Source organism: the organism of the source record quoted next, unplaced genomic scaffold, assembly GCF_019419815.1.
Source record: "Pyrus x bretschneideri cultivar Hongxiangsu unplaced genomic scaffold, Pyrus_bretschneideri_v1 Contig6, whole genome shotgun sequence".
Classification (NCBI taxonomy): domain Eukaryota; kingdom Viridiplantae; phylum Streptophyta; class Magnoliopsida; order Rosales; family Rosaceae; genus Pyrus; species Pyrus x bretschneideri.
Window position 1 is genome coordinate 1,816,983 of NW_025999798.1, and position 25,761 is coordinate 1,842,743.

At 36.2% G+C, this 25,761-nt stretch overlaps 4 protein-coding genes across 6 annotated transcripts; all 4 read left to right on the forward strand.

Annotated features, from left to right (window-relative positions):
- The first annotated feature begins 16 nt into the window (after nt 1-16).
- LOC103950804 lies at nt 17-2,367 on the forward strand. Of its 2 annotated transcripts, XM_009362042.2 has the most exons (7): nt 17-174; nt 991-1,162; nt 1,358-1,420; nt 1,541-1,588; nt 1,688-1,738; nt 1,937-2,000; nt 2,088-2,367. In XM_009362042.2, exons 2-7 carry the CDS (start codon nt 1,016-1,018, stop codon nt 2,180-2,182), a joined length of 468 nt encoding a protein of 155 aa, XP_009360317.1. In that variant the 5' UTR covers nt 17-174; nt 991-1,015; the 3' UTR covers nt 2,183-2,367. The 2 variants fall into 2 exon arrangements, with proteins under 2 accessions (XP_009360317.1, XP_048427479.1); XM_048571522.1 differs by having other exon boundaries at nt 40-174; nt 972-1,162; nt 1,358-1,588.
- Nucleotides 2,368-2,706: 339 nt separating this feature from the next.
- LOC125468213 (putative methyltransferase-like protein 7A) lies at nt 2,707-4,365 on the forward strand. The gene is made up of 4 exons (XM_048571678.1): nt 2,707-2,814; nt 3,203-3,327; nt 3,702-3,852; nt 4,207-4,365. Exons 1-4 carry the CDS (start codon nt 2,707-2,709, stop codon nt 4,363-4,365), a joined length of 543 nt encoding a protein of 180 aa, XP_048427635.1.
- A 1,429-nt stretch (nt 4,366-5,794) lies between these two features.
- LOC103950805 lies at nt 5,795-9,626 on the forward strand. Of its 2 annotated transcripts, none has more exons than XM_009362043.3 (4): nt 5,795-5,950; nt 6,506-7,284; nt 8,339-8,379; nt 8,461-9,626. In XM_009362043.3, the coding sequence occupies exons 2-4, from the start codon at nt 6,963-6,965 to the stop codon at nt 9,343-9,345; spliced, it is 1,248 nt and encodes a 415-aa protein (XP_009360318.2). In that variant the 5' UTR covers nt 5,795-5,950; nt 6,506-6,962; the 3' UTR covers nt 9,346-9,626. The 2 variants fall into 2 exon arrangements, with proteins under 2 accessions (XP_009360318.2, XP_009360319.2); XM_009362044.3 differs by having other exon boundaries at nt 8,345-8,379.
- Nucleotides 9,627-23,035: 13,409 nt separating this feature from the next.
- On the forward strand, nt 23,036-25,041 carry EXP5 (expansin-A1). The gene is made up of 4 exons (XM_009362050.3): nt 23,036-23,194; nt 23,314-23,453; nt 23,558-23,870; nt 24,197-25,041. Coding segments are annotated over exons 1-4 (762 nt in total). The 5' UTR covers nt 23,036-23,192; the 3' UTR covers nt 24,504-25,041.
- The last annotated feature ends 720 nt before the right edge of the window (nt 25,042-25,761 follow it).

Here is a 25,761-nt window from a genome sequence, read left to right on the forward strand (position 1 = left end):
CCAATTGAAAACAAAGGCCTCAATTCTCACACGCCCAAAAGAGTGCCACTCGCTCTTACCCGCTCTTAAGATTCGAGACAATGTGCCGCGTACAGCGTATTCTCTAGGCTTGCCTTCTTCTCCGGAGAGCCTCTGCTGCTGCTGCTTCCGCGATCGGATCCGATCCTTGATTAGGTAATCTTCCAACCCTTTCGCTTCAATTCTGCTATTTCCCAGTTCAGAAATCTCGATATTTATCATTCAAAACTATTAGATTTCTGCTGCAAATCAAGCAACTTAGCTGCCCAGTAGCAAACTCACTGATATCTCTAATCCGGGTTCTTCCAAAAGTCCATGTTCCAATTGGTTTTTGCTCTGATTTTTTTATGATTACCCCTAATGGGAACCGTATTTACAGTTTTTGCCATATTTTCAGCTCTTCTTTCACCATTTGAAGCTTCTTGCATGTTATATGAGTTTGGATTCGTGTTGTTTTTCTTCTTCTTTTTGTTGTTTTTGTTGGTGCCTTTGTGCGTGCGGAAAGATTTGCTTTGAATTGTTTTGCTGCAAAGATTTGACTTTCTTTGTTACCATAGTTCTATGTCATCTTCAAGATGCTGATCCGAGCCATTTCGGCTAAGGGTTAAATAGGGAAGTTGAACTTCGCTGCTCTTGTAACCGGAGTTTTATCTTCAATGTTGGGTATTTGGTAGGGCATGTTGAAAGGCTGCATCTTCGGTGATGCGCCGGGAGAGTGGTTTAATGGAATTAGTGCGGTTACTTCAATGTGTTTTCATGGCATCATACATTTATCAACATAGTCATAGTGATATTTCTGTGATTTGATGGATAGAGTTGCACCAATGAATAGGTTGATCTTATTATAAGTAATTGTTGTATGAGATTTTAAAAAACGGAAGGAACTGGTTCGCTTATTTGGAATTCCCAAGGAAATGGCTACATTTGTTTACGTCTGTTATGATTGGGTGAAGGAGTCTTTTGTTTTTGCAGTTGTCGCCAGCACCCTGAGCAAAATATGTCCGGTACAAACATGGATGAGGTTAAGGAGCAAGAGGTTGCTGATAGCACTCCTATGGATCTAGGTGATGGTGACAATACCGGGGAAGACCAAAAAGCTTCAAATGAAAATCATGGAAATCCCATGCCTTCAGCCCAACAGGAGGTGCAACTCTGCTCTACAATTTAGTTCCGAAAATTTTTGAAATGTCCTACCTATTGCCCTGTTGTCTATTAGTACAGATTGTTTCCTTTGCATTGATATTCTCTTTTTGTTTCAAACTTTCCCAAAGTCTTAAACTTTCAGTTATCATATGAAGTTATGCAGTAGGATCATTGTCTATGATTCTGTCTTCTGCAGGAGGCAGCAATTAAGAAAAAGTATGGAGGCATACTACCAAAGAAGACTCCCCTAATATCCAAGGTAATTGTTGGTCTTGTATCCTTTTTTTCTTCTTATCTCCCCACTGTCCGATGTTGCTATTCTAGTTTTTGCTTTATCAAGATAAAAGTTACAAACAAACAAGTTCAAATTTTATGTCAGGACCATGAGCGCGCTTATTTTGATTCTGCTGATTGGGCATTGGGAAAGGTACTCGTGGTTGTGGATTTTCTTAAACTGCAGTTGCTATGACACTTTTAAATGACTAATCTCTTTGCCTATCTTTGGTTCTTTTCACTTCTTCAACAGCAAGGAGCAAAGCCAAAAGGGCCACTTGAAGCACTCCGCCCAAAGCTGCAGGTATGTTCGATGATATCATCCTGATTTTCTTACCTCAAGATGGGTGTTAGTTCAAAGATTGGCCAACACCAATTGAAAACTAAAAACCGTATATGCTGATTCTGCTCTGCTCCTGCCAATTTTTGCTATACATCAAGTTAGTTTGTTTGCATTTGTGGTGGTTTTAATCTCTTATTTGATCTTTTTTGTTGTCATCAGCCCACACCACACCAGCAGGGGCGTTCAAGGCGCTCAGCTTATTCTCGTGGAGGCGAAGGTGATGGTATGTGCAATCAATCACCAGTAAACTTCTTCTACATGTTAAACACCTCTTCAACACTGGAACTCTTTTTTCTTTTCCATATGGCAGATGGCGGAAATATGAACATTTCCTCGGAGGATCAACTAGATAGTGGCAGCGGTAACAACACTGGCTATGAGGATCAGACCCACCACCACGAGTAGCTGCTGCCTGCTGCATTTTCGCAAATTAGAAGCTGAGCATTCTGTCATTACTAAAGTACCAGAGCGAATAACGTGAACAATGCCAGATTTTTGTACTGGTTGTAACGTGTAACATGAATCGTTTACACACTGATGAACACATGACATTCATTTACTTAAAAATTGCATGTTTGACATATACATTATACACTGCAGGCAGAATTCTAACTGTTTATGGCGCTATTTTAACTGTTAAAACAAGCAAAAAGTAGTAAGATTAAACGACATTGGTTATACCATAGTTAGCCAAGAAAACATTGCGCCACGTGGCCTAATCACATCGCGTTCCGATCCTTCTCCGACCTGAGTCAACTCGGATTCTTCAACCGCTGGGTCACTGGCGCTTCGTCAGCAGCGGATATGTTTGTGCAGAGGACGGCGCTTCATTGAAGCAGCAGTGGCGACATCGTGATTCCCAATTTGGCCGCCATGGCTTCCAATTTGAAGGGTGTTTTCGGCTAACATGGTTAGATGGGTATACGTTGATGAATGCATGGGCCATGTTAGAAAAAGTTCACCCTCCAAGTCCAGACCGGTGCGAGGAGTTTTATGCATCGGTTTTGAATACCTCCATGAAGTCTTATGATGACGAGGTTAATGATTATAAACTTAAGTTAACAAATGTTAATAGTTTTGATCTCATTTTCGACTACAGGCTTGTTTGAGACTGCTTCTAGATAGATTAAAAGCGTTTCTCTCTTGTGTCAATTAAAAGCATTTCTGACTACATTTGACAAAAATACTAAAATGTTTTTGAGTCACATAAGCGGATTTAGAGAAGCATATGCTCTTGAAGAATACTTCAACTTTTCAGTTAGCACTTCAATTTTCAGTGAAGTATCAATGTGCTTTTAATGACACCTCTAGCAGAAGCTATTTTGAGCAAAAATGCTTTCATACAAAAGCACTTCCTATCCAAACTGGCCAAAGTTTGAGATTAGCGTAGGGATGTTTTAACTGCGATATCATTTGATGGTTAAGATTGCAGGTTACAAGGCAGAGCTCCTTGCTGAACTGAAAGGAAAAGCTGAGCAAGTGTTGGAAATTGGTATTGGGACTGGTCCTAATCTGAGATACTACGCTGCTGATAGTGGTGTTCGGCAGGGGTTTTTGGCGTGGATCCGAATATAAAGATGGAAAATTATGCTCGGGCTGCTGCTGTGGCTGCCTGTCTGCCCCTTCGAATTTTGAGTTTATACAAGCAGTGTGTGAAAACTTCAAACTTCCCTTATGGCATAGCAGAAAAAACCGAAACTGGTTAGCAATAAAACTATTTTCCAATGCATAATTTCTTGTTAAGATGATCACTGGCTAAAGGAACCTAGTAAGATGCAAGTTTTTATTTTTTTGAGCTGCTTTGTTTACCTGTGATTAAATTTTGTTTTTCAAGTTTTCGTTTGCATTTGCAATTGTGTTTGCGTTTTGTTTGTGATGCAAGAAAGTTCTGTTTTTCATAGCCGGGAAATGCTAATCTTAACAGGTTGGGGAGGCTATTCCCATTAGACGATGCTTCAGTTGATGCAGTTGTTGGAACTCTTGTGTTGTGTTCTGTTAAAGATGTCGATAACACTCTGAAAGGTAATTTAGCTTACGAGGGGCACAATTTCCTTTTCGTACGCTTGCAGCACGAGGTAATTGTCGTCTAAGGGTTACTACTTGTGATTGTAGATGCCTTTGCTTTCTAAGTTGATCGTTTGGGAAGCATCCGTTTTATTTCTTTAGCTTTCGAAAAAACTGCTCCTTCTCGCTGTCAAATGATGATGTGAAATGCGCGTTCGTTTCTCACACAAAGTAACTTCCGCAGTCTGCAGACCGTGTTAATCTAAAATCCGAATTATTAACAAGTTCATTTGTCCTGTAACCTTCAGATATAAAAGGGAGTTATAAGACCAGGCGGACGTTACCTGTTCGTGGAGCATGTGGCTGCAAAAGGTCGTGTGAGCTGGAAATCTTAAGAGTATTGTGATTTATCATTTTGTTTGCAGCTGTATGGTGCTGCTGCAGATGGTACAATCCTTAGATTCATACACAATGTTCTTGATCCTCTGCAACAAACCCTAGCTGATGGGTGTCGTCTCACCTGGGAAACGAGAAGCAAACACAATTGCGACCACCTTGTCCAAATCCGGGTTCTCGGAAATTAACCTTCACACGACCACCTTGTCCAGTGCCTCAATTATAAACCCTCAAGTGTATGGAATAGCTTGCAAGTGACAACGTAAGGTTATTGGTCTCAACACGTAACGCGAGAGAGAACAAAAAAAAGTGAGTGCATGAACCTGCATGCGATGGCTAAATTTTCTTCTATGCATTATCATTCGGCTTGTGGGCCTCAAGGTTCTTGCTTGTTGCTGAAGGGAAGTTGAACTAACAATTGCATAATTCCTGATGAATTAGCAATTAGCGTAATCTGTTTGTTACACCTATAAGCTATAATAATGTGTGATTATCAACTTAAATGAAAAGGGATCCCATAAATAATGGTCATTTATTAGAGAAATTTTTGTGTATCAGACCGTGTTCCTGACACACTGAAAAAGCTCTCCAATTATCTAAGCTCAAAAGGCAATTTGTGCAATAAAGGAGTATAATTTGGACCGAGAACGAGCCACAAGTGCCATATTATAATTACCTTATGGCCGGGAGGTCCACTTGATATCCAAAAAATGTTGATGGAGAATGTTGGCTAGATAAGACGTTTCATAGCGGGTCGAAAATTGAGTTTGATTCTAATTAATAGGACGAACTCTTACAGTGCACCAAAAACTTTAGGTACATAGAAATGGTTCCAATTTATGAGTTAAATTATTTAATTTGATACTCACATGAGTCACTGTAAAATGTCGTGTAGGAAGCGTGGTTATGAAACAATTGTGGTCACTACAACCTCAATGCAAGGAATTTGGCAACTTCACTTGGGCCTCAAGAGTAAATCCATATGTTCCAACTTCTCCTATTCTTTTTAACGTAACCATGAAATAAATAAATAGACATATGATTTTTTAATCCTACAAGAATAAAACAAATTCTATAACTTAGAAAATCATCAGCCAAATTAAATATATATTATCCTGCTTAGGTTGGTCCCATAATGTGTGGTGTGTATATATATCTCTCTTGTCTAATTTAATATGCAATCTTTTTAGCTTCTTTCAATCTTATACAATTTAATATATAATCCAATTATGGGCATGGACAATTAAAATAAATGTAAAGAAAGTAAGTTGAAAAAGAAGAAAAAAAATTAATGACAAATTTTTCGTACAAAAAAACAACAACAATGATCATATCTTATTACACTAAGTAAGATCAGCTGTATAAATCTTAAAATGTTACTGCGTTCGATTTTGCACTGTCTTTCGTTGTCAGTTCTAAACAGTTTATATCTTTTCTTTTTAAATTATGAGAAAATTGGAAGAATAATTATGAGTCATGTCATGCAACATAAAAAAAACCAATCTTTGCCACCTATACAAAATTGTTAATTAAACTGCACCCAAAAGAGAAGGCAATTGATTAAGGGTTTTGATAAAGTTTAATGGTGATTACATAAAATTATGCAAAAAGGGAGGATCTTAATGCAAAAAGGTCCACTAAACATGCTCCTCCTTTTTCTCCCCAAATATATTTAGGGTTTTCCATTTCTTCCTCAGTTGACGACCAGTCTCGCCTAGGTCACGGCTCTGACTCAGAGAGTTTCTTCTCGTGCTTCTTCACCGTCGCCTAATTGTAAGCTCCTGTCTCTCTCACTTTCTCGATTTACATTTCAGGGATTCAAAAATACTCAATTGTTTATATCCAATTTCTAGGGTTTTCCACTGATTTCAGCTCCCAAATGCGCGTTCCATCTGTCTTTTTTTCTTCACTGTAATTTCTGGATGTGTTTTTGGTGTTTCGAAGACTAAATTTTTGGTCTTTTGAAAATTTTTTTTACTGAGATTTTTGTTGAATATTCTATAAATATGAAAAAAATGCACTTTCCGAAAGACTTGAAATTTGAGTTAACTTGGGTCGTTATCAAAATACCCTTTTGAAATAGGTGGTAAAAGTCACTGGATTTGTCAAATTTATGTAATTTTCGGCTCTTTGCAGTTGTTAGTAGTTATCTCTATGCATTTCATTGTTTTTGTTTTAATAGCTGATATATGGTAGTGGTGATGGATTAGTTTGTTGTTGAGTATTTGCATTCTGATGTTTTATTTTGTTGAAAGCTTGAAGCGAATTGCGTATTCGGTGTTTGAACAGAGCCTTGTCTGAGTTCTTCTGACTTAACTTTGTTCGTAGGGTTTGCCACTATGACCGTTGAAGAATTTTGAAAGTTTTCTGCTTTGCTGAAAAAGTTTGGGGGTGTTAGCAGCATACTTATATTATGTCTGGTTAATGTGGAAGGAACTCTGATCCTATTTATACTTGAGTTTACCCGTTTTACGTGTGAAGTTCATAAGGTCATAGAAAACCCTTGAGTACAGCATTAGTAAGGTCAGACGTTGCCTAGTACATCGTAGTATGATGTGTTGTACCATGAGCCTTTGATAAGTGACACTTGGCATAAATGAGCATAACTTGTTTCTGTTATGACGAATTCTTGTGAGTAATGTAAATTAATGAGCTGAGCTTCAGGAAGCTTAGTAGCAAACAGAATCAATCTTCTTGTGTCTTATAAAAAATAGCTAAAACGGGGTCGCTGTGTTGTGTGGCCGCAAGGCCACATGAATCACATACTGCCAGTAGGGACTGGTCAATGGGTCCAGCAGAGCCATGCTGGCGAACTAATACCAGCTTCTCACCACCCCCATCAAGATGGGATTTCCGTTTCCAACCTGAAGAATTACAATATGGTTTTCATGATGGTATTCAGCAATATGGGTCTTCTACTTCATCAAACAGTAAAGGAAGTAGGGGCTGGGTAAGAGGCAACAATCTCTACAATCACCACTACTCAGCTTCTGATGGTGCTGGGCTGTTTTTAAGTGGTTCATCTGACCTTTCTCAAGGTCCTCAATGGACACCTCCAGCAATACAGGAAATCAGTGTAGATGATTATGAAACTGCAAAAAGGAGAGGTAATACAATTGATGATGAATCTTTATTCTGTTATATTTGTGCAAACACACACATTATGACATCTGAGATGAATTTCTACTTCTTGGCTTTAAATCTGGCGACAGAAAGTGCAGATGAGTAATGTTTGGTAACCTCAATGATTAAGATATTTCTCGGATTCCATATATTTTTCCAGTTCATTTAGTTGGATTGAACTGGACCATAGTACCATTTTATGCCTGTTAATGATCTTACAATGTATCAATGAATTTGTGCAAAGTATCTGCATGATTATTGTTTATAGTTTTGAGTTACACATCTGCATATGCAGCTACTCCACAATTTGAGTGTATGTAACAGTCTCGTGAAAAATATTATTACATATATAGTACCCGTTAACATCTGTGTGCATGTGTGTACCGTGAAGGTGTCACAAAAAGCTAAGCCATCTGAATTAGGTGATCTGATAGATGATTCTTACTAACTATCCTACGTATATGTCCCATTTGGTTATTATAGATCATCTGTTGGACACTTCTATAATGATAACTAGTGTCATGCTTGACTACTTCTACTTAACAACTTAAAATGCATCTTGTTCTTCTCGATCATGTAGGGTGCTAGTGATAAAGAATTTTTGGAGCTTATTGTATCTGATCTGGAATTCCATTCGTTTCAAGATCATTTCTATGAGTTAGTAAACTTGGATGTGGACCTTTGTTGTGCCCATTAGATTCCCAGGTACCGGATTGCAGATGATCACAAGTTCAATTGACATTTCGTACTTTTGAGATTCTTGATAGAGTATCCTCGGGGATTTTCAAAGTTTCCATTTTGAAGGATTTGGTTATATCATTTGAAGTGTAGCCCTGATTGAGTTCTTGCCATTGCCATTGATTATAACAAACCATGCTTAAACAATTTCCATGATTGATCATTAATCAGGTCATTTCAGCTTTGTAAAAATAGAGAACTGAAAATATATACTTATTAAGGACTTTCATTAAGATTGTCATTGTTTGGTAATATTCATGTTGTAACTCATTTTGTTTTAACTTCACTCCTACTTGCTAGGTGTGGCTTTGGGGCATACATCCTTTAGACCTACCATGGAGGTATTGTATGAGATTTTAACTTTCCTAGTTTATCAGATTAAGGAAATTTGTTTAGCGTTTCCTTTTATGGTATCTTTGCAGGGAACCTCAGAAATCCAAGACATGGGGGGCTCCACCTCATCCCGTTCAGACAGTGGCGAGTCTGAACCCACTGTCAAGCCGTACCTATCTTCTCATCATACATATGCAAGTCGGTGTTCGTTCATGTCCAAACCTATTCATCCCTTGTCCTTTCCTGCACAAACTTCCCCCAGAGAGTCTTCTGATCTCACAGTTGCTGGGTTTCCAGAGTATGATTCTGCTACTCCTCAAAGAGATGGCCACCGCTGGAGTAGTGCCAGTAGCAGCATTGATTTTGCAGATGTTTCTGAGTCATTTGAGGCAGAGGTTTCTGGTCGACCTTGTAATAATGTATCTGATGGTTTTAGATGTGGCATGTGTGAAAGGTTTCTTTCACAGAGATCACCTTGGAGTTCTCGTCGGATAGTGAGAAGTGGAGATATGCCAGTTACCGGGGTTCTTTCTTGCTCTCATGTTTTCCATGCAGAATGCTTGGAGCAAACAACACCCAAGACACGAAAAAGCGACCCTCCCTGTCCCCTATGTGCCAAATTTGAGGAAGAAAATCTCCAAGAGCAGCAAGGCTTCTCAAGATTGCGGGCTGGTTTTCCAAGGCTTAGACCAATTAGTGATGATGGGCCATCCAGGCCTTGGGGCTGTGCACAGGTGGGAGATTGCGTTGAAGGGGCTTTGCATGCTCCCCCGCGCAATAGTATGCTGTTGCTTAACAGGAGTCGCATAAAGAAAAATCTTTCTTTGAAAGGTAATTTGGGCAAAGAGTTTCCAGGTAAGCTAAGAAAAATTGGTTCTCACTCTTTGCAGCATTTGAGTGGAAAATCAGTCGACCAGGGAGCAGTTGGAAGCTCAAAATCAAAGATGACAGCAGGCCCGAGTTTTAAAAACTGAAGAAAACACATAGCTAACTGGAAGTTTGGAGTCCGAAATTTTTCTCAATAGGCGATCGTTGAAGTCTGCTAATTGGTTGGAAGTCTCAATAGATCGTTATATATCAACCGTGATTTGCAAAACCTATCGCCTTGTATAGATTCGATCTTGTGCAAATTGTGTTGGAAACCCTTTTTGGAAGTAGACAACTGCAGTGTTTAACGTTGTTATTGTGCCTCTCTATTTTGGTTGTGAATGATTTTTCTTCCCCTTGTGGAAATGAATATCTGATTTTGTCTGAAGACTAAAGAGTCCTGTGTTGCACATTTCGCTCGCTCGGTCGACTCAATCTCTGTGTAGACGTGTCATGTCAACCATCTGGCAAAATATTGTTACATTATCATTTACTTTTTTTACTTTTTTATTTATTTATTTAGACTTTTAGTGACAAACCCATCGACATGATTTTTGACACTTACGTATTGAAATGTCAATAACAAACACCAGTAATATGGACAAAATGTTGATATTAAATAAACGGCTACGTGGTCAAGCAACATGAATCTTGTTTGATATTTGAGAAGCTTTTTATTCACTTGGCATGGTAGACATATTAGCCGCTGTCACAGATTACAGACAAGAACAAAGATAATGGAAAAAAAAAAAAAAAAATTGGATTAAGTTGTGTGGGGAGTGCAACGTAACATATTAACATGCACATATTAATACAGACAATTTCACTATCAAATATTGGTCCTCTACATATCCTGCAATTTGCATGCGTATATCGAAGGGATCTAACATGTTGCTGCAAAAACTTTATCATATCCTTGTTGTTCTGGGCCAGATTTCTTTTCAGGGATCGGATTTCTTGGACCATCTCGTGTAATTACTAAGATGTGAGTGTAAAGTTCACCCTCCACCACAAAAAGTGTTTATAATTAGAGTGTATTATAATTTACCCAAGTGAGAACAATTTTCCTGAATTCAAATCTTCTCTGGCTCTCGCAGTCCCAGTTCAAGAGAGGGAGAGAGAGAGAGAGACACGGATCCTTGATTTGTGAGGTGAGTCAGTGAATAGGCTTAGGAGGACCATAGAATTCAAAATGAGCAATCCAGAGTTTTCGATCGATCGGCTCCGAATTAAGAGATCCGGAGAGAATCTCGATACACTTTTCCCATTGAAATTTTTTACCAATGGAAATGGGGTTAGTGGAGTATTTTCTGCGGGGACCATCATCTTCTCCTTCCCCACAATCATGTGCGGAGCCGGGTTTGCCCCAGACAAATGCACATCCTGCATTTGTAAGATGCCACCATGCCCAGATGTTCTGTTCTTTTCTTCAAACCATCAACTATCACTATTTCTGCAACTGGGCCATGTTTGAACATCACAAATGGAACTTTCACCCACTAGCCTATTGTATTTGTAGCCATGTTATGGTCCCTTTCCTTGTCACAATCAGATTAAAAGCCCTAATTACTCCTACAAAGATTTGAGATAGTATTGCGATTGTGACTAGATTATAGGCCCATAGGCTAAGTATTTAGGTTTTATATGATAATACGATATTCTCAACCATTCTAATCTACGAAGTTGATGATCTGAAATTAAGAGCGAATGAGAGACGCACACTGTATTAACTAACTGACCTAATTAACCACTTAATGTTTTTATTTTACAGTATGATATTTTAAATCATTATAATTTACGATGTGAGTAACTTAAACTCCAGTGAATGAGATAAAATACTACCTTAATCCATTGACATAACTCACACATGCTTTTGAATTCGCTTTCCTAATGGGAGTGATAAAGTTTTGAACTTGTCAAAGAATGTACAATTTGAAACAAAAGATCGAAGCATATCTTTAATTTCCTTTTGGAAAAGGGAAAACCCTTCACCCTTTGTTTCATGCCATCTCTCTAAATTTGTGGGAGCATCTAGTCATGTTTAAATCTAGTAATTATCGTAACAATTATCATTTCGCAGCCGACAATAGTAATGTGATGTCCCAATTCAATTGATTTGATTAGCTTAATGAATGAAAATATTAACCAAGCTCATCATGCATGATGCAAATATTTATCGATCCTATACGACCATTGTGTCTCTTTCTTTTTTTTTCTTTTGAACGACTTTATAAATTACAAATCGTTGTTTTTTTTTTTTTTTGGCAAAGTCAAATTCAGTTGGCGCTCAAACTGAATGGAATAAGGGTTTAAGAAGAAAATAATTTTTTATGACAAAAGATTAGGGTTTTGCTCCTTTATGTATTTTTGTAATGAAGTTTTACTCCCTTAAGGTGAGCTGCATGTGAAGAGGGGGAGGGAAGGGGCCCATTACAGACCAAGCGTGCATGAAGAACTTTATCAGTTGAGAGTTGAGGAGGAACTCCTCCAACATGCTGGCCTCTTTCATGTGGGATTGTTTCCTAAACAGTACTTGCTCTGCCCAACCTAACGGCACTCTCTTCTCTTCGAGTTCAAGCAATCGTTCCTCCTATGAAATACACGACGACACGTGATACGTTTCAGACACTGATATTTTATATCTTTAGTGTTCTCGTTTTAGGTAAGCCTTCTTCTTAGACTATAATGTGAGATGTCTTGGTATTCATTGGTTGAGCGAAGTTGAAAAGTAGTTTGTAATAAAACTTGAAGCGGGTTCGCTTTTGTTTAGTGGTTCCAAAGCTCATCGCCTTGTCATTGAGGCACGTCTTCAAACTCTCTACTATACGTTTTAGTGGGTGACCATGTTGTCGTTCAATGGATATTTTACTTTTTCTTATCTTCTTTTTCATTTTAGTGCAGAGCTGGATTCAATTAGCAGTGCTTAGGTTTTTCTTTTTCTCTATCATATATCCAATCCATGCACCCATCTTATAGCATGAAAAGTACCATTCGGACAGCCACAACCATATCACGCTCACTCATTTTTATCCTTTCCTAGAATTCTTTTCTCAAGGTCTCAATTTCAACATTTGATAAATGGAGAATCCTGATCTAGCAATGATCTAGATTTTTTTATTTTTTTGCGACAAATATATATATCAACATCAACTTTTAATATGCTTTCTTCTTAAGATGATAAAATCTGTAAACAAAAGTATATATCAACAATTGTATAGCAGATTATCTCTTAACAAATCGTATAAATAAAACTTAGGCAATGCAAAAATAGCATTTTGCTTACCATTTAATTGTGTTTAGACGACACAATTAGTCTAATTGAAAGCTCTACAATTATTATATGTATGACATACACCGAATGAACGAAAAGTTGAATATGCAACTCCATACTAGAAAATCTTGTACTGTACAGTTTACCCTTTTAAACAATTTACTTTCCCTTCCATGCTTGATGCTTGTACAGCCCCAGTAAGACAGATATTGTATCCACGTGCCCTCCTAAATTTCGTACTCACTACTGTCAATTCGTAGGACCATTTTGCCGGGCACTGTGGTGATGATAGACTCCCTCCAAATTTTAGCAGCCATTACTATGAGATAGGGGAACTGTAGGGTTATCTAGAGCCAACCCAAGTTATCATGATATGGGCCTCATAATCTGGGCCAACCCAATTGAAAGAGCATTGACCAATGAGAAAGAAATTCAAGAAAAGTAAAAATTCAAGAGATAAATTACACATAACTACCTTAATTATTGGGTCATTAACAGTTTCATATCTTGTCTTTAAAAAGTTTCAACGTCATACTGTATCTTCAAATTTGTTGCAATGTCATACCTTCCATCAGTTGTTTGTCAATTCCTCTGTTAAATGCTAATGTGGCTTGTGATGTGGCACACTTTCCATTAAAAAAACTAATAAAATATTATTAAAAACAAAAAAAAAAACCATTTAATATTTTTAAATATTAAAATAATAATTAATTAAAAAAAAGTTATTTATAAAAAAATTTAACAGATGAATTGACAGACAACTGACAGAATGTATGATATTGCAACAAATTTGAAGATACAGTATGACATTGACATTTTTTAAAAACGAGGTATGAAACTATTAATGACCCAATAATTAAGGTAGTTCTGTGTAATTTACCCAAATCCAAACATTTTTCTTTTCTTTTCTATAACAAGAAACTCTTATACGAACCACCAATTGCATGTGGACATGTTCCCTTCACCAAACCTAGACGGAAACTTGTTTCAAACGTTTCAAAAATATAAAATTCAAACCTCCAAGCAATAAATTTATAACTGATAGTTAAAGGGTAATGGTTGAAGTTTATGCACCAACTTGTACCATCACAATATACATATATTGTCATTAACACTACAATTTAATGATATTTTTATCTGCTTATAAATGATAGGTCTTAAAATTCATAAATAACGAATTCGATATTAAATTATTATTGATCTGTTGTGTGACTTAACCAATACGCACTAATAATTAACGTTATATACATCTTATCATTTCTTATAAAGTTTTTCTTTATATTATATTTATTGGAATAAATTGACTTAATATGAAAAACATGGTTGATCTACTTGATCTACTCGTTGATTTTCTCATTGACTATAAAAAGAAGAATAATTAATACATATAAATGTAATTTGAAGCGTACAAGTCAAACTTCTCTACAAATTGTTAGAAACTATAAACCCTAAACCGTATGGCACATGCAATCGCAAGGGACGTAGAACTAGAAGTCCAAGCACGTGCATGCAAGTGTGACTGTAAACCTCTCTATACGTACACACGTGATGGAACTCCCCCTCGTTGTTGCTTGCTTGCAATGGCTGAAAGATGTATGCTATGTTGCTTAAGCTATATGGCAGGATTAATTTGGATATTGTATGTCAGTTGCTTCAAATAGGGTTTCTGTTTGTAAGGTACTGAATGCAAGTTCATGGCTTATGTCATGTAACCTTTGGCCTGGCTATACGGCTTTTGTGATCTCAAACAAGTGCTCGATCGAGTAAGAGCATCAAGAGGTCGGTGAAATATTTCCACAGTACTGAAAATCGAGACTACTGTGTGGTTAAGCATCACATCGATTTAGGTCATGTTTGTGCAACATGAATTAGGTTTTGTAGAAACGAATCGACTCGAAAATGATAGCTTTAAATGTTATTAACCCAAGATTTCTGTAGTTCGAACCATTTTTTCAACAAAAAGATTGCGTGACAAGAAGTTGGGCAGTTGGCTTAATTTAGTTCGACAAGATGGAATAATTTAACCTAAACCAAACATTCTCAAAATGTAGATTGCTTACTGAAATGTAATAATATTCATTTCTTTTAGTAATACTTAAATTCTTTACATAAAAATATATATTTTACACTTTTTAGATAGCCTTCTTGATTTCGGCCATTGATTCTTGTTTTCAATCAATAATTACAAATCTATGTGAAAAATAAGAAAAAGTATGTAAAAATCATTTCTTTATATGTATTTACCTTTTATATATTTTTCTTGACGTAGATTTTGTTAGATCAAAAATGTTTTTCTCCAAGGGGTACAATATGTATGAGGTAGTACTTTGTTGAGAGTTATCAATCTCATATTGAGAAAATGAGAGACCTTGTATGTGCTTATAAAAGATTGGGTTGCTTCTTGCCAATTGGTTTTATGGTAGAACCTTAACTTTCTTCATGGTATCAAAGTAGGTTGTCACAGGTGTACAGTCCAACAGTCACAAGTACTCCAAGTCAACGGTCCATTGTGTTGTCCACATGTTAGACTTGAAAATTCATCACACAGAAGGGAGCGTGTGGGCTTATTGAGAGTTATCAATCCCACATCGAGAAAAGGAAAAACTTTACATCTGCTTATAACAGATTGAACCACTTCTCATATTACTAATTAATTTTATAGTAAAACCTTAATTTTCTTAAAAAATAACCAATGTGAATCTGTGATAGTGAGGGGTCACATAACACAGAGAATCCAATAGATTTTCATGCACATTCGAACACCATGGGACATGCATGACCCAAAGGGGAATTAGTAGTGTGTATTCGTTTGACTTCAACCTATTTTTACACCCTACTTAAAATATAAAGCAAGATCCGGCGCACACTTTTGCATAGACAACTTTTTTAGGGTTTATTCTAATGTAAAAAGTCAAGTGATCCATCATTAAATGTTGTAACAAGAGGATCTATGCAAATCTTAAACATAATTAGTGTCGGCAGCATATTTTTCTTTCTACAATATCACAAGAGAATAATGTGTCACACGAGAGTTGTACTTTAATTGTTACAAATAAAAGAGGCTTAAAGTTGTTTAAGATATAACATGTAAAACACAATCATTGGTTACTTAGGGTTCAAAATTTCAAAATTTACTTGGGTTGCATCTCTAATTTTACATTCCTCAGACTAGAAAGACAATCATTTTTACTCTTCTTCCCGTTTAGGAATGAACAAACACTAAACTTTTTTGCCCACCATCAGTGCTTATTGTTTAACCAAGTAAAAAAACCAAACCCTAAAACTTTGAAAGCACTTCACCAAATCTTCTTTGGGTTGTTGGAGGTGCCTTTACTGGCCCAGTGCTATGGAAGAAAGAATCCTAGAGGTAGTTGGGTTGGTTAACCATGAGGCAGCGTTTAAAACATAAAAGAAAAAGAGCATGCAGACAAGAAAAGCACTTCTGAGAAAAGCCAAATCTACCATAAAGATATATCTTCAAATTAAATTCAAGTCCCTCCTGCTTTTTGAGTAGGCAACAACTCCTTTGATCGCGGGCTTGTTCTCCTTCTCACATTCCCTTACTCGTACGCCTGCCTCCTTCTGCTTCTGCTTCTAGAGCAATGTGCTGTGACTTTATACCTCTCTCTCTCTCTCTCTCTCTTTCTCTCTCTAAGGACTGGACAGCATTCAGAATCATTCCTCTCTCTCTCTCTCTCTCTCTCTCTCTCTCTCTCTCCTCACGGACTTGTAACAAGAGACTGGACAGCATTCAAAATCACACCCAACTGAATCGTCTTCCTCCACCATTCTTTAATTTTTTTTCAAATTTTTGTTTCATTCCAACTGGAGGAATTCTGTTGGGGGTACAAATTTCTGTTTTTTTTTTATTTGTTTGCTGGACCACATGTTGGTGGTGATTAGTTATGGGGCTTTTTACACACATTTTGACCTCCCTAACACTTCTTAATAATTACTGTCATTTGATCTTCTTTAATTAATCTGATTTGACGATCGAAAATTAAAAAGGTGTGTGAGATAAAAAGATAAATGTGAATAACAACTCCCTTAGTATTCGATTGATTATAGCTTTGGGTTGAAGTCGTCGCTCCATATGATTAGCATGTGATGGTCACTTTTAACAAGCACAACGAAAGAGGTGAGACAAGAGATGAACATAGAGATTATGAGGAGTTGCGAATTACAGTCATCCTCACGAGGTATATAATTAGTACTACTGCAATCTAATCAAATCTTTAATTCCCTTTTAACAGATTCTTAATACTGTTCCAGGAAAAAAGATTATGTGTTGCGTAAAGAAAGTTCAAGTTGTATCATAAAACCAAATTAGTAACACGAAGAAGAGTAGATTACTGCTTATGCTTACAAGGACATGCACGGTTTGATATACTGCCAGTTGATTTAGGGTAGATACTCTGTACTTTCTTCAAGCGGAACTGTCAAATTAATAAAGTTTCTAATTAATCAACCATAAAGACAACATTCACATGTCATGCCATATAATTTGTGTCTGATGATTTCTGAATCTAAAATTTGTTCAATACAAACTTATGAAAGGTTTAGCGTATGTAGTATTTTCTTATTCTTTAAATGGTGGATAATCAGATAAGCGAGAAAGACTTGGACTTAAAATTGCACACCTTAATTATGTTTCGACAGTCATATACTAGTATATGGTCATACACAAAGTGTGTGAAGTTTTTTATTTTTATTTTTAAAATTGAATGAGAGAGGAAGAGAGAAAGAGAATGTGAGAGTGGAGGGAGAGGGTGAGAGATTTATTTTTTTATTTATTTTTAGTTAAGTTAAGGGTAGTAACGTGAAATTATGTTATTGTCTTTATTTTTATTTTTTTATGATAGAAGACTAAATAATTTTTTTATTTATTTTTAATTAATAACAAATATTATATTAATATGTAGTTTAGATGATCGTTTTATCTTAAAGATTAAATCTAGCTTATTGATTTGAGTAACGAGTAATAGAAAAAGACCTTAATATGTTAGTCATAAGTCAATAATGAATGAGATTTTTCGATGTATTTGACTTGTAGTTGCACCTTGCCCGGGTGCAGAGTATCAAATCTTGAACTGAGAAAACAGAAAAGGTTAGAAAATCTAAAACGCCATCACCATTTGACACCGGTCAGAAATACTTGGGACTATGGACGGTCCAGATGGAATCTTATACAAAAGGGCGCAGTTGAAAAAGCAACTTGGATTGATGGACTATTTCATTTGGACGTATCTTAACTACAAGTTGGTTATTGGCCGTTAAACTTCAATTTTCAAATAAAATGAAGAATTGTTATTAGTACTCTAAAAATCTCATTTTACATTTCTCACAAGTAATTATAAAAAGTTTAGAATGCCAAATGAGATTTTTGAAATGCTATTAACAATTCTCATAAAATAAATATCTTAAAATGGTTTTGTAGTGTATTGCTGAAGATTTTCGGATTAAATTTTTGTCTACTTATAAAACTGACGTTATCTTCTATATATAAAGCCGGAGGCTCATTTTGGTGTCACCGGCTTGTACAAAATTATTGGACCAAACTGCCCCTTAGCCAAAAAATTCAAAACATGTCCAAAATAATATATTAAATTATGCAAGGGCAAGTTGGTAATTTGGTCATCATAAATTATAATATAAATATAAATGCAGAGAGAGAAAAGAATAAAAAAATGAAAAGGAAGATAAAAGAATAAACAAATGACAATGACAAAGTTGATGGTGCCCACGTGATAATGGGAAAGAAAAATCATGAATGTTGTGTTCAAAACTTTTTAAAAGGTGCGCAGGTGATAAAAAAAGAAAATAACGAAATAAAAAAAATATTGAAGCAATTCACTCATATAAATTTATTTAAAATATCTAAGTCGCGCATAGTGCACTGTGATTCAAAAAATAACTTTTGCACGCGGCTATTTATTAAATATTATTTCTCAAATTTTAAACACTTAAGAGATGCGTAGTGTCAATTATAAAAAAGTCTCTCGCACACGCATAATAATGTGATTCAATTAGTTGTCAAATGATTTTTTTTTAACAAATGATGTTATCTACACTAAGGGAAGGGAGTGGGCTTAGCCTCATAAATCATAATGGGCTATCAATAATTTGTTTATTAAATATTATTTTTTCTAATCTTAATGTAAATTCAATAAAATGTAAATGAAAATTGAAAGTCCGCTTTTATTAACATGGATTCAATTGCTTTGATTAGTTAAAAGACCGCTTTTATTAAATGTATTTATTATTAATTTCCATCTACATTAATAAATACATTTAAAACATGTAAATCGCTCGTAGCACACTATGATTCAAAAAATTACATTCTGCACGCGCATGAGCACGTGCATAGAGGCTAGTTATTTTAATTTAAGTTATAATGACCAAGTTTATTTATGGGAATTGTTATTGGCACACAAAAAATCTCATTTTGCACTCCAAACTTTCTATAATTAGAAAGAAAAATACATTTGTGAGGAGTGTAGAATGATATTTTTGGAATGGTAATAACAGTTCCTGATTTATTAGTAATAATATTATGGGATTATGTTGTCAACCCTGAGTAACTTGTGAAACGATACACTACGAGACATGTATTTCAATACTCACAAAAGTTTATCGGATTTTAGACACAGATTGGAGTGCAACTTTCGCGTATCAGATCCGATTTTGAAGTGCGTTGTCTGTTTCTATTTGGGTTTCTTTCACCTGGGTTTTATAATTTAATGGTTCTGTGTGGAAAAATCTCTCAGGAAACAAAAAACTCAAAAGGAAAATCGGATAGAAGCCAAATGGGTTTTGAACAAAAGAACAATAAGCCAAACAATTGCATGTGCAGCAGCTGCAACTTGGCGCCGTTAAAGGACTCAACTAGTCTCTTTCACCAGACAATGGGCGCATATCTTGAAAATGCACGAAGTTAAATAAGTTGGTTAAACTGTGCCAAGAATATTACTTTTACCTCAATCAAGTAATTGTAACGGATGACAAACTATCAGGACCACATCAGATAGACACATATGTCAAAAAATAGGAAGAATGTAAAGAATGGAGAAAAATTTAACTTTGCAAAGGCTTATAAGGAGTTGAGATACTCTCACTATATTGCAAATTCTCATATACATTTATAACTGAATAACACACTTGTTACAATGTTGAGCTACCATTATGAGGTTATTCACATATGCGATCCAAATTTATACAAATATACGAACATCTAGGGCCACCAGCAATTCCAAGAAAAGGAAGATCCAGCAGGCGAGATCGGTTTTCCTGGTTCAAACTGTCGATGCTATACCAGGGCCGATCATCGGCTCTACGGAGCAAGACTCCGAACGAGTAGACTTCTCCCATGACGACGTCCTGGTAATCTATGTGCAATTGGGCATGGTCGGTAGAGTGATGGTGGATAATGGCAGCAAAGTCAACATTCTTCAATTTTGCATGATCCAAAAGATGGGCTTCAAGAGCAAAATCAGACGGCGGAAGGAGGTCTTGACCGGGTTCAATGGCAAGTTGAAAATGAGTATCCTTGATAAACTCATCTCATTTATGATTAAACTTGCCTCAAATTGCCAATTTTCTTTTTATATTAATGAATAGTACACATGATAATGAAGCCGTACAACAAAAGATATAGCGTAAAAAAAAACAAAAATAAAAACTTATGAAGTCAATAAACATGGTTACTGCTGCTACTAATTACGTACATGACCTAAATTTTCTATGTGTAATTTGGACACTAGTTAGATGATTGAAAGCACTAATGCCGAGTATCACGGTGTTATTAAGATCTCGCCAAATCAAGTTGGAATAGAGAGGTTGTCGTTTTCCATGCGAAGTTGGAATCGAGAGGTTGTCGTTTTCCTTGCAATCTTATCTTATTAAATATAAATCAAGATTCAAGATCTGTGTTTAGTTTATGTGATTAACAAGCACCATTAATTAAATATCAGAAGAAAATACAAAGCCAATATAATTTTACTTGTACAAGGTTTCATATTTGATTCATATATATGACGAGTTCAGTATCTAATTATAATTAGATCATGTTGTTAATTACCCATGCCTCTCATTTCGAGTTGATTTTTGTTGTATTGAAAACAAAACAACCTAAAACAATACTTGCATCCATCCTAAGTGTGCACTTTCTTGTTCAATCAATTGCGATTAAGAAAATCTCTCTGTAATTCTTTTGTCTAATGTTTAGTAAACACCCCTAAGTGAACCCTAAGTTCGATCAACTTGGTGAAGTTTGTTTCGTAAAAAAAGAAAAAACTACTAACGTACACCTTCTTCATTAAGCTGTTATTAACGAATATTCATAGTGATTTTTTCTTTTATATAAAAAGGAGACCTCGATTTCGCTAGGACAATCTACCTTTATATATTTTAGATAAATCACCCATCTTATTTCAAATAAATCTCTAAACTACGATTTAAATAAAAATGCTTTGTTCTGCTCATAGTATTTGTATGATTTGTTAAACATATTTTGAGAGGCAAAAGATAGTCCACTTCAAGTAAAGAATATAAATAAAATAGTGGGGATTTTAATAAGATGGAGGTCTTGTTCGGAAGGGGAATCTTTCCACTTAATTCATTAAATTTAGAATTTGGATTGTTGAAATTTGATCCAACGGCTACAGTTATTATAACGTTTAAAATAATTCACGTTTGTAACGATTGGATTAAATTTCAACGGTTCGAATCACAAATTTAATGGATTAAGTGAAAAGGGATATCCCTTTCCTGTCTTGTTCAACGAGAAGACACCTAAGCTGCTGAAAATGTCGTCACCCATGTGCTTCTCCGAGTGTACACGTGGACCTTTTGCTTTCTTTTTCTGATTTTCTTCCTGTTATGATTTGATAGAATCATCTGCAGTAACCCAACATACTTGAAAACGAACGGACGATTACAGTAATTCAATATAACTACAATAAAAATTTGAAATTATATATGATATATAACGTGTTCACCGTTATATAACGTGTCCAGTTATATAACATCTCAATAATCAATTGTATGTTCATTTTTTCCGCATACATGGTAACACTCAATAACAATTAACTCGTTTTATGTAAATTATTCTTTTGATATTTACAAAGTGTAAACTGATGATGATTTTTTTTATTTTGTTACAGAAGAGATGCCATTTAACGAAGAAGGATGAAATACTCATGGATTCATGAGCAAAAAATCCTCATTCAATTCGTTTACCAGAAAAGATTTGGGAATTGAATTCCTCCCATCCTGCCCCAGGTCCTAATAAACGGCTGTGTAATTAAAGCTTTTTTAACTGTGTGAGATGTGTGTCTCAATGTGTGCCATTGCAGAGAAAGAGAGAACAAGAGAGACAGAGACACAACACATCTCTCTCTCTCTCTCTCCCTCTCTTTTCTGATTGAGACAGCAAAGGTTGTGGTTCAAGATAAAATCTCCCTGCAAATTTTTATTTATGCACATTTCAGTTCTGCAATAATCTAAATAAAGTTGTTCACTTTCTGTTAGGTAAGAGAGATTCTGTCCGAAGCAAGAAAACCCAGTTCACCAAGAGTCTTTAAGCTCTTTAAAAATGGTTGTTGTGGTGAGTATGGGTTCCTTGAAGAAAAACCTATATAATAAATATAATATTCACATGTAGGTTAGTCAAGTTGGCTTAAAGCAGTCTATTCGCCTCTTGTTTTTGTGTTCGAAATTCATTTCCGTAAATTATACTAGACGTTGGTTAAGCTTGTTAACTAACGACAATCTCTCTTACGCGGCTATGCCTGAGTTCGAAGTCTCTTATCTCTTTCATTAAACTAAATTAGCTTAAATATTGTTTTGTAAAAAGAAAAATATAATTGAAAATCTAAATAATGAAAAGAGAGGAGGAAAAGTAAAAGCAGAGAGAAGCATGGAAAACAAACAAAAGAGGGAAAAGGTTGTTTGCGGCAAATGGCCAATGCTTGCATGTGAGGTCTGCATTCTACAGATGAACACCCCAAAAAACACCATATCTCACTTGCATTTGGGAAACTTCCCCCACAAAACCACATGGTTTGTCCTCCAAAATTGGAGATTTTAGTTGTAATGGAAATATAGATGGTACATCAAGTAGTGGAAAATTTTAATTTTTAAGTTATTAACATTTTAATACACATATCCCACTATTTATATAAAGATACATGGTGTACCACCTCGTATGACGGTCACATTGAAAATTCTCTTAAGTTGTAGTTTTTAAATTTAAGTTATTATAGTTTTTAAATTTAAATAATAAATTATGTTTGCCCCTATAACCTTTTGGCCCTCAGTTGAAGATGATTTTTTGTGACAGGGCTAAAACAAGCCCTATAACCCTTTGGCCCTCGGTTAGAGATAAAGACAAATATCATCATGTACTGTTTATTAAAATATTAATATCGGACTAGATAGCTAAAAGAAGCCTCTAGCCAATCCTCGCTTAGAGATGGCTTTAAATAACACAACTAATTAAAAAATAAAAGTTTATGTCAGTGGCTCAGTGGCCATGGTGGCTAAACAGTAAATTCCCCTAACCCTACACCTACCTCCCCAAAATTTCTATATAATCCTTCGTAACCCCTCCCACTTCCCTCACTCATCTGCCTCCTCCCATTTCCTCTCCCCTGTTTTTTCAAGCCTCATTCGTTTCCAATCCAAATGTAATAATCTTGTGCCTCTCTCTCTCTGTACAAATTTTAATTAGAAATGCTTACTGGTTTCCAATCAAAAAGCTGCATTTTTTCTAAAATGCTTAATGGTTTCACTTCTTTGCATGCAGGAAAATGGCTTCTTCATCTGGGTTTTTCATGGCGGGTCTTCTTGCAATGTTGGTGGCGTCTGCGCATGCTTACGGCGGAGGCGGGTGGGTTAATGCTCGCGCCACTTTCTACGGCGGCGGTGACGCTTCTGGCACAATGGGTATGAACCAAAACAGCAGAAGATTCCATTTTTACTCATGTTACCATTTTTAAGTGCCCTTTCTGACCTCTGACTTCTGAATTTTTCGGATTTTGTTTTTGAAGGTGGAGCTTGTGGTTACGGCAACCTCTACAGCCAGGGGTACGGAACCAACACGGCCGCGCTGAGCACTGCTCTGTTCAACAATGGGCTGGGGTGCGGATCTTGCTACGAGATTAGGTGTGTGAACGACCCCAAATGGTGTCTGCCGGGCTCCATTGTGGTCACCGCCACCAATTTCTGCCCGCCGAACAACGCCCTCCCCAACAATGCCGGCGGCTGGTGCAACCCTCCACAGCACCACTTCGACCTCTCTCAGCCTGTCTTCCAGCACATTGCCCAATACAAAGCCGGAGTTGTGCCTGTGTCCTACAGAAGGTAAAACCCTAGTTAAATTTCAACATTTCATAGCTAAAGATCCATACTTTATCCCAAAAAATCATTAATTTTATGAGAATTTTTGTGGGATTTTATCATGGTCTTTTAATATTGCATTATATTTTGAAAAAAAAAAAAAAAAAGAAAAAAAGGAAGAAGGGCACTAAAAGAATTTCACAATTAAAAATTCCTGGAAATGAAAGAAGGACAATAAAGGAACTTCAAGGCTAAAAAACTGATAGAGGGTGACATGCAAATATATGTGAAATTTTCTTTTTCTCTAATTGAGGTGTTTTTCTAATTTTATTTTGTTGGGTTTTTTGTAGGGTACCCTGCATGAGAAGGGGAGGCATCAGATTCACAATCAACGGACACTCCTACTTCAACCTGGTCCTTATCACAAACGTTGGTGGTGCCGGTGATGTGCACTCTGTTTCCGTCAAAGGGTCCAGAACTGGCTGGCAAGCAATGTCCCGAAACTGGGGGCAAAACTGGCAATCCAACAGCTACCTCAACGGCCAAGCTCTCTCTTTCAAGGTCACAACAAGTGACGGCAGGACTGTTGTGTCCTACAATGCTGCCCCTGCTGGATGGTCCTTTGGGCAGACCTACAGCGGTGCCCAATTCCGCTAGGGCACCCCCACGCCACCTCCTAATTTACCCTCCATATTTAGCCATTTCCTAGGTCATTAAATATATACTGAAGTATAATTAAGATTAGTGTGACTCTTAAGTATACTAGGATATTAGTTAGTATTCTGAGTCACTGAGTCAAGGTCTTTGGCCTCTGCGGTCAAAAGTGAGTAGGGCTTATTTTATAAGGGCTCTCCCATCAAGTTTTAATTTTTGAATTATATGTGTCTTAGGTATAGGGTACCCTACTTTCTTTGGGACCCTAACTCCTTGGGTATTGTTTCTTTTTACTTCTGAAGTATTTGTAAAATCAGAAGTTGGCAGAGGTGGTGGACTTTGAGTCTTTGACCACCCGCCATTAGTGTTTTGAAATATTACTAGCATCTTGGGCTTGTTTTGGAAGGGCATTATTGTAATTCAGCTGAGGCTGATGGTTAATTCAGTGTTGTCCGTGGTTGTTATATTTGAATGTTGCTGAAGGACTAAATGTAAATTTTCCTTTTTCTACTAAGTAATGGATTTTCTAATTTACTATTTATTCCTTCTTATTTCACCTTTTGCAAATAATCAATCATTTTGTTCATCTAATTTGTGCTTGTTTCAATGAAGAAACTAGAAAAATAATGCATACATGGGTTAAATCAAATTGTATATATATAAAAAATAATAATAATACAAACGTGGGTTATATCAGATGGTGAGAGCAATGTGTTTTGTAGAGCTTAAGTTCTAATTCCCCGTATTGTAATTACTTACAAAATAACCTTTACTCTCAAGACTAAGCAAAATCATAGTTCTTGCATCTGAATGAGTAGGTTTGGTAATCAGTTTTCTAGGTTGTGTTTGATGCAATAACAAATTATAAGCATGAGAGAAAAAGCATGAAGACGTTGTCTAGTTAAAGTAATTGGTAATGGTAACAAGTTAGAAAAGTATAATGCTAGGGATGGCAAGGAATGAAGGAAATGGTGATCGATCGAATTGAATTTCATTTGTCTGGCCAGCTATAGGAAATATATTGGTACGGGCCTGCCCTAAACCAAAAGGGCCAACACAAGAGAAAATCCAATAGGGCAGCATGACCACGGAGCTAACTACTTGGTTGGCCATTCATAAAGCGTGAGTTACCGTTCGTTGAGAATTTGTAACCACATGAGGCGAGAAAAGGATTCAGCGAGGATCCTTTTTTTAGGGATCTCGTGATTTTATTCGTTCATGGTATATCATGATTCTTTTTCTCGGGATCCCGTGATCTTAT